Source organism: Pipistrellus kuhlii, unplaced genomic scaffold (assembly GCF_014108245.1).
Source record: "Pipistrellus kuhlii isolate mPipKuh1 unplaced genomic scaffold, mPipKuh1.p scaffold_m20_p_12, whole genome shotgun sequence".
Lineage (NCBI taxonomy): Eukaryota > Metazoa > Chordata > Mammalia > Chiroptera > Vespertilionidae > Pipistrellus > Pipistrellus kuhlii.
The window spans coordinates 20153671-20172045 of record NW_023425427.1 but is presented as its reverse complement, the minus strand read 5'-3'; the positions used below and the strand labels follow the sequence as shown (position 1 = coordinate 20172045).

Genomic DNA, 18375 nt, shown 5'->3' with positions numbered 1-18375 from the left:
TCTCCCCTCCCCCTGCTGGCAAAAAAAATAACACTCATTTTTTGGAAAATAATAGATAAAAAAACATTGTGTGTGAAATAGCACCAACAGACAGTAAATTAACAAAGCATACATTTTAATAATGTATGGATAAAAGCTAGAAGAAGGTACACTAAAATTTTTATAGTCAACACATGTTTGTTTTAAAATAAGATCTGCGTTTTGAATACAGGTCAGCCTCACAGCACGCTGGGGAAGGCATGTTTGAGAGAGACATCAGGAGGCTGTGTGCTAGGTGGCAGGTGATGAGGACATGAATAAACAGCTCAGCAGGGAAAGGTTCCACACAGAAGAGGCAAACAATTACCTAATCAGAAAATTGTGCATAACATTTTCAGCTCTGAACAAATATTATTTTAAAGTTACAGGTAGCCATTTACTAGCCTTCTAGTGATTAAGTCAATAAAATGCCACCAAAAATATAATTCCTAAAGTTCTAATATGCTGATTTTAATTTCCTCTGCATCTGTTTAGTATTCCATTACCCCTTCTATTTTTGTCTGTGCTGTCTTGCTTCTTCTTCCTTAATTGCAGAAATCAGTGGCTTATTTTATTTATTTTTAGTCTGTTTTCTTTTTTTTGATCAGCTGGGGTTTGTTTTTTGTTTTTTTCTACGTGTGTGTTTTTTTTCCTTTACTATTTCATTCCTCTTCTTTTCTTGTGTTTTTGCTCTGTTCCTAACTTCTTTGGTTAGATATATTGTACAATTTATTCATTTCTTTATGTTCTTTTTAATTCTAAGTGTTAATTACTTAAGTGCTCAGAACTAGATTCCTCTGAGCCCACCTTTAGCCATATTGTCAAAGCAGATAGATATACACACATAATACATAAATATGTATGTATGAATAAATAATAAAATAGTAATATGTAAATTTACTGTCATTCCAATGTACAAGATGGCTGTTCCCATGTGGTCAAAGATGGCTGCCCCCATGTGGACACAAGATGGCCACAAGATGGCCAGCAGGGTAGGGCAGTTGTGGACGGGACGATCAACCAGCAGGGGAGGGCAGTTGTAGATGATCAGGCCAGCAGAAGGCAGTTGGGAGGGATCAGGCCTGCAAGGGAGGACAGTTGGGGGCAATCAAGTCTACAGGGGAGGGCAATTAGGGATAACCAGGCCTTCAAGGGAGGGCAGTTAGGAGTGACCAGGCCTTCAGGGGAAGGCAGTTAGGGGTGACCAGGCCTGCAGAGGAGGGCAGTTAGGGGCAATCAGGTTGGCAGGGGAGCAATTAAGCATCAATCAGGCTGGCAGGCAGAAGCAGTTAGGGGCAACCAGGCAGGCAAGTGAGCAGTTGGGAGCCAGCAGTCCTTGACTGTGAGAGGGAAGTCCCAGATTGAGGACGATGCAGGCTGGGCTGAGGGACACACACCTCAGTGCACAAATTTTGTGCACTGGGCCTCTAGTGTATGTATAAATACACATAAATACATATGCAAACATATCTACCACTTTGATTATTTTGCAGTGATACTGTATAAGACCATGTACTCTATAATTTCAATTTCAGATGTTTTATTAACCACCCCAATTCCGTAATCAAGGAATAGAAAGAACCTTATGGGTTTGAGATCTAATATGGGTGAGAAGGAGAAAGAGAGACAGAGACAGGGAGGGACAGAGACAGGGAAGGAGAGGAGGAGAGAGGGAGAGAAGAAGAAAAGAGAAGAAGAGAGGGAGAGAGGAAAAGAGGGGGAGAGGGGGACAGGGATAGGAAAGATACTTCATCTGAGTTTCTCTTAGTAAGCCCTCTTCTTTCCAGTTGCCTCGGGGGCTCCTGTACTACTTATTTGCTGTTCTGATACTTCCCTACTGATTGCTGAAGGTCATTAGCTCCAGATGACTATGCTACTTGCCTTCCCTCTCAGCTTTCCTCTCATCTGTGAAAACCTAAATAGGCACGGCAGTTTTCCAGCTGCCAATACTCTCACATTCTTCCACATATTTCCCACGAGGTGCCTACTCCCTCCCCCCCGTCACTACAAGCTTTTACAGTTAGAGGAATTCATGACAATTCTCAAGATTTTTGCCAATTCTCCTTCTTAACACATATCACTTCTATGGTGGTGCAGCTAGACATTATAAAAAGCCATTATTAAATATTCTCTTTAACTTGTCCACAAATTTTAGAGAGTTATGGAGTTAAGGTATTTTTAAATTTTTATTTTCTGTAACTTCAAAATACTGAGTTAACTAAAAACTACGCTGAAATACTCACAGTTTGCAGAATATACTCGTAAAAGCTGAAGACAAGGCAAAACCAGGTGATGATTCTGCAAATTCTGTTTGACCAAGTTCAGGGTTATATTCAGAGCTCCATTAATTCTAGCTTTCACTCCAAATTTTTTGTCTGTTTATAAAAAATTAACACAATGTATTTATATGGAACTTTGAGTGAAATTAAAATGTCATAAAGCAATGAAATTTAAAAACTTATGAACTTATATTACAAATGTAAAGTTGACCTGACAAATCTAAAATTATAATCATTTTCTTGAATGATTTTAAAAGTACTTCTTATATGCCCTAGCTGGTTTGGCTCAGTGGATAGCGTGTCGGCCTGCGAACCAAAAGGTCCCAGGTTCAATTCCAGTCAAGGGCATGCATCTTGGTTGCAGGTTCCCTGACCCTGGTCAGGGCTCGTGCAGGAGGCAACCAATCGATGTGTTTCTCTCACATTGATGTTTCTCTCTGTCTTTCCTTTTCTCTTTCACGCTCTCTCAAAATCAATGGAAAAGTATCCTCGGGTGAGGATTTTTTAAAAAGTACTCCTTATAACCCTGGACGGTTTTGCTTGGTGGTTAGAGTGTTGCCCCGTACACCAAAGAGTCACAGATTCGATTCCTAGTCAAGCTGTATACACACACATACATACATACATACCCTTTAGAATAAGCATTTAAACAAATACTTCAAAGTGTAAGACCTATATGTATGTCATAAGGCAATGGCAGAACTCAGAAATCATTATTTGAAGAATTTAGGTGATCATTTTTATCTCTGTGCAGATAGACAACTATAAACTGAAATTAGGTTCTATTCAAATGATTACTTTGTTAACCTAAATCAGCTTCTTTGTTTCATATTCTGTGTTTTCTCAATTTTTATAATTCTTTGCATGACATGTTACAATAACTGATCTTATAACTTTTTATCACACATACACACACACACACACACACACACACACACACACACACCAAGACACACTTGTGATTTTGACATTTTTCTTCTTTTTCCCATACATGCAATGCAATTCTTCAAGAATCTATCAGGATCCTCAATTCTTTCAGGTCACTAATTGGCTTTGGAAAGCATTTCATGGCTTAAGATCAAGAAAAAGGGTAGCATTCCAGATTTAAAATTTTACCAGTATCAAGGCACAGATAAGCCGTGTCACAAAGATGCTTCTAATCATACAAGTGCAATCCTTACCTTTCGGTCCAATCTTTGCAAGAATAGAATGAATCTGCACCATTAACTCCTCATTTGGGGAAGATTCTTTGCTGGCATTCATAAGTAACTGTAACAATATTTGTGAACCACCTTTGGCAACTAAAAAACTAGCTCTTCGACCTCCACCTTAAAAAAAAAATTTTTTTATTTGTTTAAACAGCAGATCTTCCCATAACATATCAAATAGCACAACTTTTAGCATTCAAAAAATATTTAAAGTGAAGACTTCTGAAATAAAAAAAACAAACATCAAAATAAAATTTTGTTTTATTTCATTTGTTTTATTTAGAAAACAGTACAAAGAGTAAATACAAGCAGTGCCAAAATTCTATGTTCAGGGCTCCAATTTAAGGAATACTGAAAAATAACAAAAACAAGCAACAACAAGAATATGACCTACCAGTTTCCAAATTCCAATACTCAGAATAGCCTCTATATGAGTATCAGAAAATTCCTCATAAAGTACACATGACACATTATTGATCACTATTTACAAATAGAAATTAGACAAAAAAAAAAAAAACTTACCAGCTGACACCAGCTCAACAAGAATGCTCAAGATATTAAGTGTAGTCTGAAGATCTTTCGTGCTCTGAAATAAATAGTTTATTTGCTTTATTAAATCGTTATAAATCTGTAATTCCCAAACTTTTTCTATTCCTGTTGGGAACTATCTGTATTTTACAGATGACCTTTCCAATTTCTCTAAGAACAAATGTGATGAGGTTTCCACTATTCTCTTCTTGCCCTTAAAAATTTTTACAAATAATCTGGCTATTATTTTCTTAGTATCAATATTATTACAAGAGGAATTAATTGGTATTTGAATTCATCATCATCTGCCCAATAGGCAATAAAAATAAATGAATCAAAATATAAAGGCACTACAATGTATATATGATAACTATCTAGTCACCTAGCTCCCCTCTCAGAAGACAACTGTGTTATTGGTTCCATGTAGCCAGCCAAAGATAATATGCAGATATTTTAAAAATCCATGTAAATATACATGTGTATACTGATTTATTTCTCCAAATAGTATTGCCCTACATATATATTGTTTTGTAAACTGATATTTTTACATATCAATAAATAGTTTTTTCATCATCTTAAGGACTTCAGAAAGTATTCCACTATATGGCTAAACAATTGTTGATGTAACCAATCATCTATCAATGAAATTTTTTTTCCAATGCGATTTTAAAAAATCCTTTGCTATTAAAAAACTGCAAAAGACATATGTAATACTTTCAACAACAAAGATGTAAAAGCAAAATGAATAAAGTTATTTGGCATTAAGAATTTGCAACAAATACTACATATATTTACATGGAATCAATTACAGCTATATGTAGGATAAGTTCCTTGAATTTCTGGGTCAAAGAATATGAGTATTTTTATAGTAAACTGCTCTTAATGGAGCAATTTACACTCCCACCAGCAATGGAGAAGATTAACTATTTCCCAAAGTCTGGACAACCAATCTAATTTAAAAAAAAAAATTAAATATTACACTTGGTTACATTTCTCTTATTAAAAGCCATGTCTGGCCCGGCCTGTATGGCTCAGTGGTTAAGCATTGCCCTAGGAGGTCATGGTTCAATTCCCAGTCGGGTCCTATGCCCAGAGGTTTCTGGCTCAATCCTCAGTAGGGGCATACAGTAAGCAACCGATCAATGATTCTCTCTCATCATTGATGTTTCTATCTCTCTCTCCCACTCCCTTCCTCTCTGAAATCAATAAATATTTATATATATAAAAGACAATGGTTGAATGGACAAAAAATAAAACAGATACACAGAACAGAAGCATGGCCTATTCAAGGAAACACCATAACCAGGATAGAGAATTTTATAGTGTTATACAGAGGAATCTCAGAATTACTGTGCATCAGTAACTGGCATGGGAATCTTATCCCTCTTTCCAAAAGGAAATGGGTGTCTCCACTTCATATTTTAGCTCACAGACTGAAGGACCCAAACTTTTTATAATTAATTTTGAGCCATGTGACTGAGCTCAGGCTATTGGAACCTGAATGGAAGTTGCACTGTTATCTTTAGGCCTTATCTAGACAAGTCTCCCAAATAAAATTCATCACCTCCCACCTCTGCTGACCTCAATAATTTGTGACACAACCAAATAGGGAGAAGAAGCAATGATGCTCTATCTCAAGTGCAATTTGTGTTTCTTTTCTAGGAGCTGTCTGTTCATAACCTTTACACATTTTTCTATTGGGTAGACTTCATCCCTTACAAATTTGTGCAAGTTTTTTATATGTTAAAGAAATTATATATGTTGAAATCTTTTTTCCTCAGTTTGCCAAGTGTCTATGATGTTTTTTCCCATTGCATTTTTGTTAATATAGTTGAATTTATCCATCTTTTCTTTTATGGCTCCTGTTTTTTTTTTATACTTTGAAAAGCCTTCCCTGTGCCAAGATTATTAAAAATTCTTCTCATTGCCACAACCGGTTTGGCATTGCCGAGTCGGTCTGCAGACTGAAAGGTCTCAGGTTCGATTCTGGTCAAGGGCATGTACATTGGTTGTAGGCACATCCCCAGTGGGGGGGTGTGCAGGAGGCAGCTGGTCGATGATTCTCTCTCATCAACGTTTCTGACTCTCTATCCCTCTCCCTTCCTCTCTGTAAAAAAATCAATAAAATATGTATTTTTTAAAATTCTTCTCATTAGTTTCTCAAGTATTCTGGGGGTTTTTTACACGCTTAAATATTTGCTTGATATGGAATTTATTTTAGTGTAGAAAGTAAGGATTTAACATTATACTCCTCTGCATGGCTACCAATTTGACCCAGTTCCACTTATTAAAGCAATCCCCCTATCCCTCTGAAATGCTACCATTGATTAAGTAGTACTAAATTCCCATAAACATTTTTAATTTAATTTGGATTTTTCCATTCTATTCCACTGATGTCTATCTAGTTCCCACCCACAATTTCTAAACTACCTGAATTACTGAAATTTTATAATGTTCTCTGATATTTTCTCCTTTATTTTTCAGAAATATCCTTTCTATTCTTATTTTCCCACTGAATTATAGAAAAAAAAAGTTAGTATTTTTATCAAGATTGCTTTAAACTAACAGATCAATTTAGAATAACAACTTTTTTGACAGGAAGTAACTCCTATCAAAAAACATAAAATCACACCCTGTTCTTGTTTTTCCATCTATTTTGAAATATAATTTGATATACAACATTATGTAAGTTTAAGGTATATAATGGTACTTACCCTCTATTCTTAATAAAATATAAAATAATGATTCTAAATGTATCCAGCTGATCTACCCAAAACTTTCACACTGGCATAGAATTTAATTATTATCAATATAATACAGTTATTCAACCAATATATGTAGTAAACTAAATCAAAAATATATGTCAGCTGACATAACACAATAAATGAGGATTTCCAATGCCAATAATTTACTATATTAAGCTAAAGACTTATTTCTAGCTAATGCTTTAATTTCTATTACCAATTAGAATGGTATGTAAAGATTTAAAATGTGGTTATCATTATAATCATAGGGTAATATACTTAGAGGTTTGCCTAATATATATTAGAATGTTTATATAACCATTCCAAATGTTAATCTAAAACATAAAACAAACTTCCATTCATTGGCTTTACCTCTAGGATAAAAATGTTATACTTTATATACTATTTTTTTCTTCAGTACTGATTGATACTAATAGTTACATGATTAAAGCCTGTAAATGCTTTACCTCTAATGTTGAGAGCAGAACTTCCATTCCTGTAGAACCTTTGGCTGTCATTTCTCTCCTTATTTTTTCTGAAAAGGGGGGGGGGGGGGAAATATACAAATATATAAATATATACATATATATCGATATACATATATACATACTTATATATACATACTTATATATGTAAGTATATATCATTTTATTATACAGCTACCATAGAATAAACAAGTCTCCATTGGTTCAGTAAACATTCTAAATTGGTTCTTACATGATCTTCCCTCTGATGCTGCTAATTCTATTCTCTGTAGACTTTCCTTGGTCTTTAGCACAGCTCCTAGTAGGAACTAGGTGAATCCCTGTCTGTCCATCTATAATCTAAAAATCATTATCACAGTACAGGCACCAGAAATGAAGGTGAAGAGGCAGTGGTAATGGAAGGCCTCTATCATCTTTATGACCAGAACTAGAAAACATTTCATCAAATTGGTGAAAACAGAAACCTATCAATGTAACACCTCCTATGTAACCCCTGTGTTTAGGGGTTAGTTAACAGCACCTCAAAACCCAGGAGAGGTCACTAATAGAATGTATTTGTTTCTAGAAAAATCTAAAATACCTGCATCTTTTAATTCAGAAAGTGGTTGTTCTAGATTCTAGCCTTTGGAAATATTATGCTTATCAACAAAGGCAGATGTATAAGGATGTTTATTGTATTAGTGCAAAGATATGTGTACCAGGTATATTCACTGTATTATCCTCAAAACAAAACACCAACAAAAACAAAGCATTAATAATCACATGATATTTCTCATCCCTATTTCAGAGATGGTACAACTAAGTCCTAGAGATTCAATACTTCCTTAAGATCCCCCAGGCACTGAATGACAAAGCCTGCATTTCAAAGCAGGCACCACACTAATAACCAATGTTCTCTGCTACCTGACATCTTTTGTCAACGTCCTAGTGCAAGTAGCACTAGAATTAGGTATTTCTTGAAAATTGATAGGGGGAGGGGAGGGAGGGATTCGTCCATATGTAAAATCTTAATCATTTCTTAGAAACAATGCTTTGAAAATTAACTTCTTTCACAGCTATTCCATTTTCTACTTCTTGAGTCTATTTGAAGAAGTTTGATTTTTACAGAAAATCGTTTAATATAAGTTTAAACATTCTTAGCTGCCTCCACTGTTAAAGAATTTTAAAAGCATTCCCAAAACAAGAGGTTAAAACTCACCTTGACTTTGAGCCAGATGAAGAATTTTTGACGTAACATATCTGGCAGTATCTGATTCTGTAGGCTCAGTACTGATCTTCTCCAGCTGAGCGAGGAGTCCGACAACCCGAGAGTTATTGGTAAGGCTAAAGAGAATGTTACTTTATATTAGAGCACAGCAAGATCACTGTTTTTCACTAAGTGAAATGGGAAGTTTTGAGAGTGATGCCCTCTGACATGCCTTTTTCAGACACGTCACATTTGTAAGTTTTATTTCTTGGGTGATTGGTACAAGGTGTTTATTATATTATGCTCTATATTTTCTGGTTTTCAGAAATATCTCATATTTTTAATTTAAAAATTCTGTAATTTAGTAAGAAAATATATAAAAACTTAAACATGTAACTTATTTTTGTGGTGAGAAAAATAAATTACATGTTTAAGTTTTTATATATTTTCTTTTTCTTCCAATATTGCAAAAGAGATAAATGTTTCCTTAAAACTATTACTATAAATATGAATGAGCAAAACATTAACATTATTTAAAAAATCCAAACATGAACAAAAGAAGTCAAAATAGGAAAATTAACTATCATGTACCTATCACCCAGCTTCAACAATTATCAATTTATGGACCATCTTATTTCACACATGCTTACTTTTAGGCACACCCATCCATTGGCTAATTTTGAAGCAAATCTCAGAGAGATCATTTCCTATGTAAATACTTTGGCATTAATTATCTGTTTTTAAAATAAGAACTCTTTAGAATGTATCTATAATAATAACAGAATAATATGCTAATGAGACCAGACATCCTTCTGGATGAAGCCAGGGCTGCGAGGGAAGCCTGGGTCCCGGGTGCCAGAGGGAAGCCGGTGCTGGCAGCCAGAGGAAGGAAGGCCTACTCTTGCATGAATTTCATGCATCAGGCCTCTAGTATAACTAAAATAGCACTACTATACCAAAAACAGTAACAATAATCCTTTAACATCAACATCTAATTTCCAAGTTCAAATTTCCCAAATTCATATTCTCTCTCATTTTCTTTAACAGTAAGTTAATTTGTACAAACCACCAGAGACTGAACTCAGAAGAAGAAATATCTGTCTTCCATTAAGTCAAACATTATGTTTTCAAATATGTAATAAATCAATAGCATTCTTCTTACTATATTTTGAAAATAGTTATCTTTAATATAAAATGTTATTGTGTCATTATGCATTGTTTATTATTTTTAAATAGATAATTTTTAATTCCTCAGTTTTAATTTATAACATGGTAAGTATCAATAGATTAAAAAATCCATATCAACAAAACTTTTTAGAGTCTTCATTCATTTAAGAGTACAAAGAGCCAAACCTGTTCTTTTTGAGAGCTCTAATTTTTTGTGGTGAGAAATTACATTAAGATACCACAGTTTTAGAATCCAAGATGGCTGCCCGGGTAGGCAACTAGCCGCAGCCGCACACAACAATTTCAATAAAATACAACTAAAATATAAAATGGACATTACCCAGAACTACAGGAAAGTCGACTGACTGGAAATTCTACAACAAGAAGCAAGGAGAAAACCAGAAGGAAGCGCGGAGGAGCTGTAAAAGCCCAAGGTACGGAGACACGCGGCGTGCGGAGAGGACGGAGCCAGTGAGGAGGGAGGCCGAGAGCCTGGCTGGCGGTCCCAAGCGGGAAGGAGAGAAAAGCTCCGACTGTGCTGGGCCCAGCTCCAACTGCTCTGAACCCCAATTCTAGGCCAGACCCTGGGGACCCAGGCTCATCCATAGGGAGCCGGGCTGTAAGGCGGGACTCCGGGGAAGCAGCGAAAGGAGGACCCGGAGCCGCGCACACTGCGCGCAGAGAAGGGCCGGCCGGCTGTGCCGCGGGATTGCCCTGACGGGAAGGAGACAGGGGCTCCAGACTGCTCTGAACACCACCTCCAATCCCACTACCAACTGAACTGAACCCCAATACCGGACTCATTGGGGGAGAGCATAGACAGTTTGGCAGCAGGCGAAAATCGAGGGCACCTTTCTCTCAGAGGCGCTCGCAACAAGTACTGAAGGACCCTGAGTCTCAGGAGTCGCATAGGGTGGGGCTGACGGAAGCCAAGGCTGAAGGCTCCACCCTGAAACCTCGCCCCATCAGGAAAGCTGCCTGCGAAAATGCCTAAACCAAATAGATCACAAACGAAAGAAATGGAGGACAAAAAGTGACTGGATATAGAGTTCAAAACCACACTTACAAGGTTGTTCAAGAATCTCCTAGAAAAGGCCGATAAAATAAACAAAACCTATGAGGATATGAAAAGGGATCAACTAGAAATAATAAGGGATCAACAAGAAATAAAGAATACATTGTCTGAAATAAATAATATTTTATGGAGTCCTAAAAACAGAATGGAAGATCGCAAGAATCAAGTCAAAGATTTGGAACATAAAGAGCCAGAAGACACTCCTCCGCAGACGCAAGAAGGCCAGAGAATCCAGAAAGTTGAAGATAACGTAAGAAACCTCTGGGACAACTTCAAGCGAACCAACATCAGAATTATGGGGGTCCCAGAAGAAGAGAGAGAGCAAGATATTGAAAACATACTGAAAGAAATAGTGACAGAAAACTTCCCCCACCTGATGAAAGAATTAGACTTACAAGCCCAGGAAGCGCACAGAACTCCAAACAAAAGGAATCCAAAGAGGACCACACCAAGACAAATCATAATTAAGATTCCAAGAGCAAAAGACAAAGAGAATATTAAAAGAAGCAAGAGCAAAGAAGGTAGTTACCTATAAAGGAGCACCTATACGATTGTCAGCTGATTTCTCAATAGAAACCATGCAGGCCAGAAGGGAATGGCAAGAAATATTCAAGGTGATGAATAGCAAGAACCTACAGCCAAAGATAATCTATCCAGCAAAGCTATCACTCAGATTCGAAGGTCAGATAAAGAGCTTCACTAATAAAAAAAAGCTAAAGGAGTTCATCACCACCAAACCAGAATTATATGAATTGCTGAAGGGGGTTCTTTCAGAAGAGAAAGTAAATAAAGATAAAAATTATAAACAACAAATACGTAACTATCAACAAGTGAATCTGAAAACCAAGGAAATTAAAAAAAAAAAATCTGATGAACAATATTAACTGTTGAACATAATAGAATCAGAGAAAACAACTCTGAGACCATGTGGATTCTGGCAACAGAGAGGAATTAACAGGACTACCCCAACCATGAAGGCAGAAGAGAAGCAGTCCAGAGATGGAAGACGCTGACGACGCCTTGCCATATAACAGTCAGCAGCTGTGTGTCACTGCAGGATGCCCAGGACCAAACAAGAGAGGGTTGGACCTGCATTACCACCATTTGTCCACCATCCAGAACTGAAATATCATTGCTGACATGTACACATAAGGAACTGTTTGACATTGAAATTGGGTCTCAAAAGAACTGTTGGCCAAGAAAGAAACTCACTACAGACTGATTCATATGCCTTTCAGCATAAGGATTATTGCTTGTCTCATTTTTTATTCTTATAAGTATATTTTCAGAAGGACATGATCTCACTCATCTAGCAGAAATGGTGAACAACATAGACTGATGAACAAGAACAGACCCAGAGATAAGGAGCCATGGGTCAGACTGTTGGACCTCAAAGGGAGGGTGGGGATAAAAGGGAGAGATCAACCAAAGAACTTATGTGCATACATATGAGCCTAACCAGTGGTCAAGGACAATAGGGAGGTGGGGGCATGAGTAGGGAGGGGTGGGGGATTGGAATGGGGAGTTGAGGACAAATATGTGATACCTTAATTAATAAAAAAAAAATTTTAAATAGAAAAAAAAAAAAGATACCACAGTTTTGCATACTAGGGAAAATACATCTTTAAGAGAAATTTGCATTACAGAAAACAAAATTCAGAAACATACTAATTGAGTGTGTTTTCCTAATTTTTTTCAATTATTTTCATGTGTTAATATTTTTAATAGCTAATCAAACATCTATTTAAAAAATTCAAAAACATACAGAACACACTAAGCATAACACACATTTTATTCCGTTCCAAATTAAGAGTTTGTTTTGTCAGTAACTCTTAAAATGTTAAATTAATTTGTACTACTATAAAAAATATATATATAAAACTTTTGCCCTAGCCGGTTTGGCTCAGTGAATAAGTGTCAGCCTGCAGACTGAAGAGTGTCAGGTTTAATTCCAGTCAAGGGCACATACCTCAGTTGCAGGCTCCTCCCCGGCCCAAGCCCTGGTCAGGGCTCCTGCAGGAGGCAACCAATCCATGTGTTTCTCTCGCATCGATGTTTCTCTCTGTCTTTCCCTCTCTCTAAAAATCAATGGGAAAATATCCTCAGGTAAGGATTTTTTAAAAATAAAAATAAAAAAATAAAACTTTCATCTAAGAGACTCCTTTCTGAGAATCCTGCTATTACATGGATGTGGATGAATTTATTTTTTGAAGGAAAGAAAAAAAAATGGAAATTCAGAGCATGAGCATTCCATTTTTGTACTTTTTTCATCTACAGAATGAAAACTGAATAAAATATTCTAAGCCACTACTGACTCAGCTCCAAAATTTAAGGCTATTGACACTAATGTTGAGAGAATCATAGGATGAACACCAGGGGGCAGCTATACCATTTGAATAATTTTTAGACTTTATTAAAAAAAGCACACACACACAAACCAACACACAATTATATAGCTTTTCAATGAACAAGGAGATAATTTTTTAAATAAAGAGATGGCCACCACAAGATGGCCAGCAGAGGAGCATAGTTGGGAGGGACCAGGCCTGCAAAGGAGGGCAGTTGAGGGCAATCAGGCCAGCAGAGGAGAGCAGTTAGGGGTGACCAGGCTAGCAAGGGAGGACAGTTAGGGGTGACCGGGCTAGCACAGGAGGGCAGTTAGGGGCAATCAGGCTGGCAGGGAGCAGTTAGGCATTGATCAGAGGAGTGGTTAGGGGTGATCAGGTTGTCAGGCAGAAACAGTTAAGGGCAATCAGGCAGGCAGGCAAGCAGTTTGGAGAGGGATGTATTATATAAGGTGGTATTTTGTGGAAGAGCCACAATCAAGAGGCCAAAGAGCTGCATGTGGCTCTTGAGTCACATTTTGCTGACCACAGGTATAGTGGATAAGACAGAAACTAAACAAGAGTGGTTGGAGAATGTGAAATGAAATGTAGATTGCATTTATAGACTATTTCAAACTTTGGGCTTTTAAAAAAATTGTATAAATTGGACAGTAACAGAAGAACAGAGTCTATAAATACTGGAAAGTCCAGATTATTTTTAAATGGTAATAAATGGAGTAATTAAAGATTCAAGACAGAAGAATAAATAATAATTAAAAGACTCTGAGTAGGAAGGAGGTATAAAATCTAGAACAGAGGTGACAGTATTAATCTTTGACAAGAAAAGAGAAAAGCTCTGCTGGAAATAATCAATTCTACACTAGGAAAAAAAGAAGATTAAGTGAGAAAACAATAAAAGTCAATAAACTAGAGTTCTGGGTAAGGCAGAACACTTACAATACAGATATTTGCACAAGTGAGATACACAGATGAAAGATTGTTGTTGGAGAATAAAAAGTCTGAATTAGTACTTAGAAATTAGAATTTTGCCAATGGTAACATTTAGGGCATGATCATGACGACGATGAATGAAATGAAGAGAAAATATCTGCCTGCTGTAGCCTTTTTTTTTTTCTTAGTCCTCATCTGAGGATATGTTTTTATTGATTTGAGAGAGAGAAAGGGGAAAAGTGAAAGAGAGAAAGTGAGAGAGAGATGGAAGAAAACACTGATGGGAGAGAGAAACATCAATGGGTTGTCTATATGCCCTGACTAGGCATTGAACCCGCAAACTTTTGGCATAAGGGACGACACTTCCAGCAAACTAAGCCAAACTGGCTAACTTAAACATAAATAATATTTTTAAAGTGATGGTTTCAAATAACTGCTTCATGCATTATTTCTGTCATTTATTCATGTTGGTATTTAGAATTACAATACCTTTTATCTGATGCCACTTTTAACTTGCTCATCTTGAGTTACTTCATTTCACCATTGCAGGTAATCTAAAAAAAAAAAAATTTTTTTTAAGATAATTAAATGTAATTCTGTTTTCTATACATTAGATGTCATAACTGCCATACAGCTGAAGGTTTTTGTTATGGGAAACACAAAATAACACTGGAAACCAAAGAATATGTGAGCTCTATGTGCTTCTGGCAAGTCGCTTCAACGCACAACCTGTGACTATTACCTAAAACCAACCAGTAAAATATTACCAGCATCCTAGCGCTACAAAAATGCAAAAACCTAATCTAACACAATTTACAATCTAGTGTCCCCATTTCTTTTGCGATAAAATTATCCTTCCTATTCTAATACTCTTCCTTAAAATACTCAAACCAATAATAGCATCCTGAGATTAGTATATTTATTGTCTGCCATTCACAAAAGTACTCAAAGACTGCAAATATGTATGATTATTTCTACATGAGAATACTTTTACATTAATAACAAATTGTTCAGACAGAGTAAAAATCTGTAACATCTTATTTAATGCATTTCATGCATATTTTCCTTCAAGCAGTACAGGTTTTATCTTTATAAAGTTCATACTATACATTTTAAAACATTAAATCTTGATTCACAAAATTTTGATAAGTTTTGGATTATGTGTAAAAAATTACAAGGTCTGTTTTTAAGTTATAAGAAATTTTAAAATTGCTGTTCTTTTTTTCAACTAGCTTATTTACTTATTTATTTATTTAGATTAATCCTCACCCGAGTATATTTTTCCATTGATTTTTAGGGAGGGTTGAAGACAGAGGGAAAGACAGAGAGAGAAATGTCAACGTGAGAGAAACACATCGACTGATTGCCTCCTGCCCGAGCCTCGACCACGGCCCAGGCCAAGGAGGAGATTGCAACCAAGGTATGTGCTCTCGACCAGAATCAATCAAACCCGGGACCCTTTGATGAGCAGGCCACACTCCATCCCTGGGCCAAACTGGCTAGGGTTCAACTGACTATTTGGTAATGACTACAAAATCAAAGTAACTTTCCCAATACCCAAGTTAATTAAGACTTAACTGTATATATAAGAGGAGTAGGGGGAGGAATTTGATGTGTTTTCGGAAGTGCTGCTGCTGCCATAAAATGTTACTTCTTGTTGAGTGGTATGTTTCTCTCTGAAACTACATTAGCAGCACATCTTATGGAAAATTCACTGTAAATTCTGATTTGCAAAAATTAATACTGGGCATTTACATCATTCCTATTTCAACAGCTAAGAAATTATTCAAACTTCCAATTCACAGTAAGATAGCAATTTAGCCACAGGCATTTCTCTCCTCTCCCTCCCAGGACTAGGGTAAGGTAAACAATAAAGTCCACAGTGACACAGAGGAAAACTATGGGGAAGGAAGGTACTCTTCCCAGAATTCAGGAAACTCACAACCAAGAACAGCAGAGAAATAGACTGCTAAACAGCTAACTAAAACTTTACAACTGCACATAACTTGTAAACTCCTCAATATCCCCATGTTCAACATGCCTGGCAAATAATCTTCTCCAAATAAATTGACAACATCAAAGAAATCTGCCTTCTGAGACTTTCGAGTTCCTCAGGAAAGAGGCCAATTCTCGTCCTTATTACCAGAGGGCTAACCCAGCATGTCCTGTACAGACAGCGCTTTTATTAGGTCTAGTAATAATTAATGTCGTTTTCTAATACTTTTTTTAAATCGAATTTATTTAAACAATACAACAAAATTTAATCAACAATATAGTTGTCGTTGTTTTCTACTACTTGTGCCCAACGCTCAGGAAGCATTTTAATCCCTCTGTTGTAAAATTCTTGTGATTTTGATGCAAAAAATTCGGTCAATGCATTTTTGAGGCATTCTTCATTATTAAATTTTTTTCCAAGAAGAAAGTTTTGCAAAGAACGAAACTAATGGTAATCGGAAGGGGCAATATCAGGAGAATATGCAGGTTGAGGGAGAACTTCCCATTCCAACTGGCGCAGTTTTTCAGCAGGGATTCTTGCAGTATGCGGTCGTGCGTTATCGTGGTGAAGAATTACGCCCTTCCGATTAATCAGCGCGGGTTCTTTTTCTCTTAAAGCTTGGGCTAACCTTTCCAATTGGGCACTATACACTGCACTTGTAATGGTTTGGTTAGATGGTAAAAGTTCATAATGAAGAATTCCTTTAAAATTCCACCAAACACACAACATCACTTTTTTCGCATGCAAGTCAGGTTTTGGCGTGGGCTGTGGAGCCTCATTTTTGTCCAACCATTGAGGCCGCCTTTTCAAATTAACATACAGCACCCATTGTTCATCTCCGGTAACAATTTGCTCTAAAAACAGCAAACGGTTTTGACGAGAGAGGAGCAAACTGCAAATTGTGACTCTTTGATTACGGTTGTTGTCGGTCAACTCATGAGGAACCCATTTTCCAAACTTTTGGACTTTGCCAAATGCACGCAATTGATTGGAAATTGTTTTTTGTGAACAATTTAAAGTTGTCGCAAGCTCTTGTTGGGTAATTTGAGGATTTTGCACCAAAAGAGCTTGAAGAGCTTCTTGATCAAAATTGGACACACGGCCTCGACCACTCTTGTCATCTAACGAAAAATTTCCCTCGCGAAATTTCTCAAACCAACGCTGGCATTTTCTGGCGCTAACTGCATCTTGACCAAGAGCACTACAGATGTTTTTTGCAGCCTCACTTGCTTTTCTTCCTAATTGGAACTCGTAAAGCATGCAGTGCCGAATATGCTCTTCATCCACCATCTTCTTAGCCCTAGTTTTGCAACAAAAACCAAACCAAACACAAACTTTTTCAAGCAAAACTTGTTAATTGCACTTCACACGTTCTGTAGATACCACATGTTTGAAGGTTATGTCAATACAAGTCAACGCCAAGCAAGATTTTAAAAGAATGTTAAAAACGACATTAATTATTACTAGACCCGATATTTCTGAGGCCTGAGACCAGAGTGCCTCAGAGTAAACGAAGGCCCTTCGTATTGCTGTGAAAGTTTGTGTTCTTTCCAAGTATGGGGTAACAGAAGTGCTGCATTTCACCAAGTTTGTGGTTTTGCCTATCAAAGAGTGACAAAGCAAGAAAGAGGCAAAGAAGTTGAGAAGGTATGCAATAGAGTATATAATAACTGATGGTGGAATTTAGATATAATCTACTCATTCCTCTTCATTGGATCATTTTCATCGCCATAAAATCATGTTGTTTTTGTGTCTCCTTGGGGCGGGGAGGAGGGAGAGGAGGGCCTTCTTGCTCTCAGTTCCCAGGCTCAGCTACTCTCCCATTTCTTCCCTTCTGAAAGCAGAGTTGTCAACAACTCCTCTCTTCCCATTCCCTCTTAAACACTTTCCAGGCCAGTTTTCCACATATGCTCCATCAACACTGCTAACTGCTCTTGTCAGCAACCAATGATCTCATTTAGTGTTACCAAATCCAACTGTCCATTCTCAGTCTTCATCTTACTAGTTCCGTCAGCAGCATTTGATACAGCTGATCACTCCCTCTTCTTGGAAGTACTTGCTTCATTTGGACAAACTCTGTTTTCTGTCTACCCCACTGCCACTCCTTCCTAGCCTCTTTTCCTGGAATGCCCCAAGACTTAGTTCTCTCTTGTTCTTGCCTAACTCAGGTCTCTTGTTGATCTCATTCAGTTTACTCAACACTTCCACTTAGATCTCTCTTATCACAAACTCAAGATATCTAAGACTGATCTCTTGACCGTTCCTTCCCTTTCCAGGGTGCTCTAACCTCAACTTTTCCCAAGGGTAAAGACAATTCTCTCCAAGTATGTGATCCAAACCTTAACTTCCTCCTTAGCTCTTGTCTTACACCCCACATCCAATACATCAAGAAGACCTGATAAGCCCTGACCGGG

The 18375-nt window shown here is 37.0% G+C and overlaps 1 protein-coding gene across 10 annotated transcripts in view; it reads right to left on the bottom strand.

Moving 5' to 3' along the window:
* The window catches only part of AGTPBP1 (ATP/GTP binding carboxypeptidase 1), a 95008-nt gene that overhangs the window by 60730 nt on the left and 15903 nt on the right, over window positions 1–18375 (bottom strand). For 6 of the 10 annotated variants that reach the window (XM_036433637.2, XM_036433643.2, XM_045580080.1 and 3 more), the window contains 6 exons: window positions 14455–14519; window positions 8461–8585; window positions 7245–7312; window positions 4028–4091; window positions 3479–3625; window positions 2262–2393 (listed from right to left, as the gene is read on the bottom strand). In XM_036433637.2, the coding sequence (XP_036289530.1) occupies window positions 2262–2393; window positions 3479–3625; window positions 4028–4091; window positions 7245–7312; window positions 8461–8585; window positions 14455–14486 (568 nt within the window). In that variant the 5' untranslated portion in view covers window positions 14487–14519. Of the gene's footprint in view, window positions 1–2261; window positions 2394–3478; window positions 3626–4027; window positions 4092–7244; window positions 7313–8460; window positions 8586–14454; window positions 14520–18375 lie in introns of those variants that run through there. The other 4 variants (XM_036433636.2, XM_036433641.2, XM_036433640.2 and 1 more) reach the window with 4 other exon arrangements.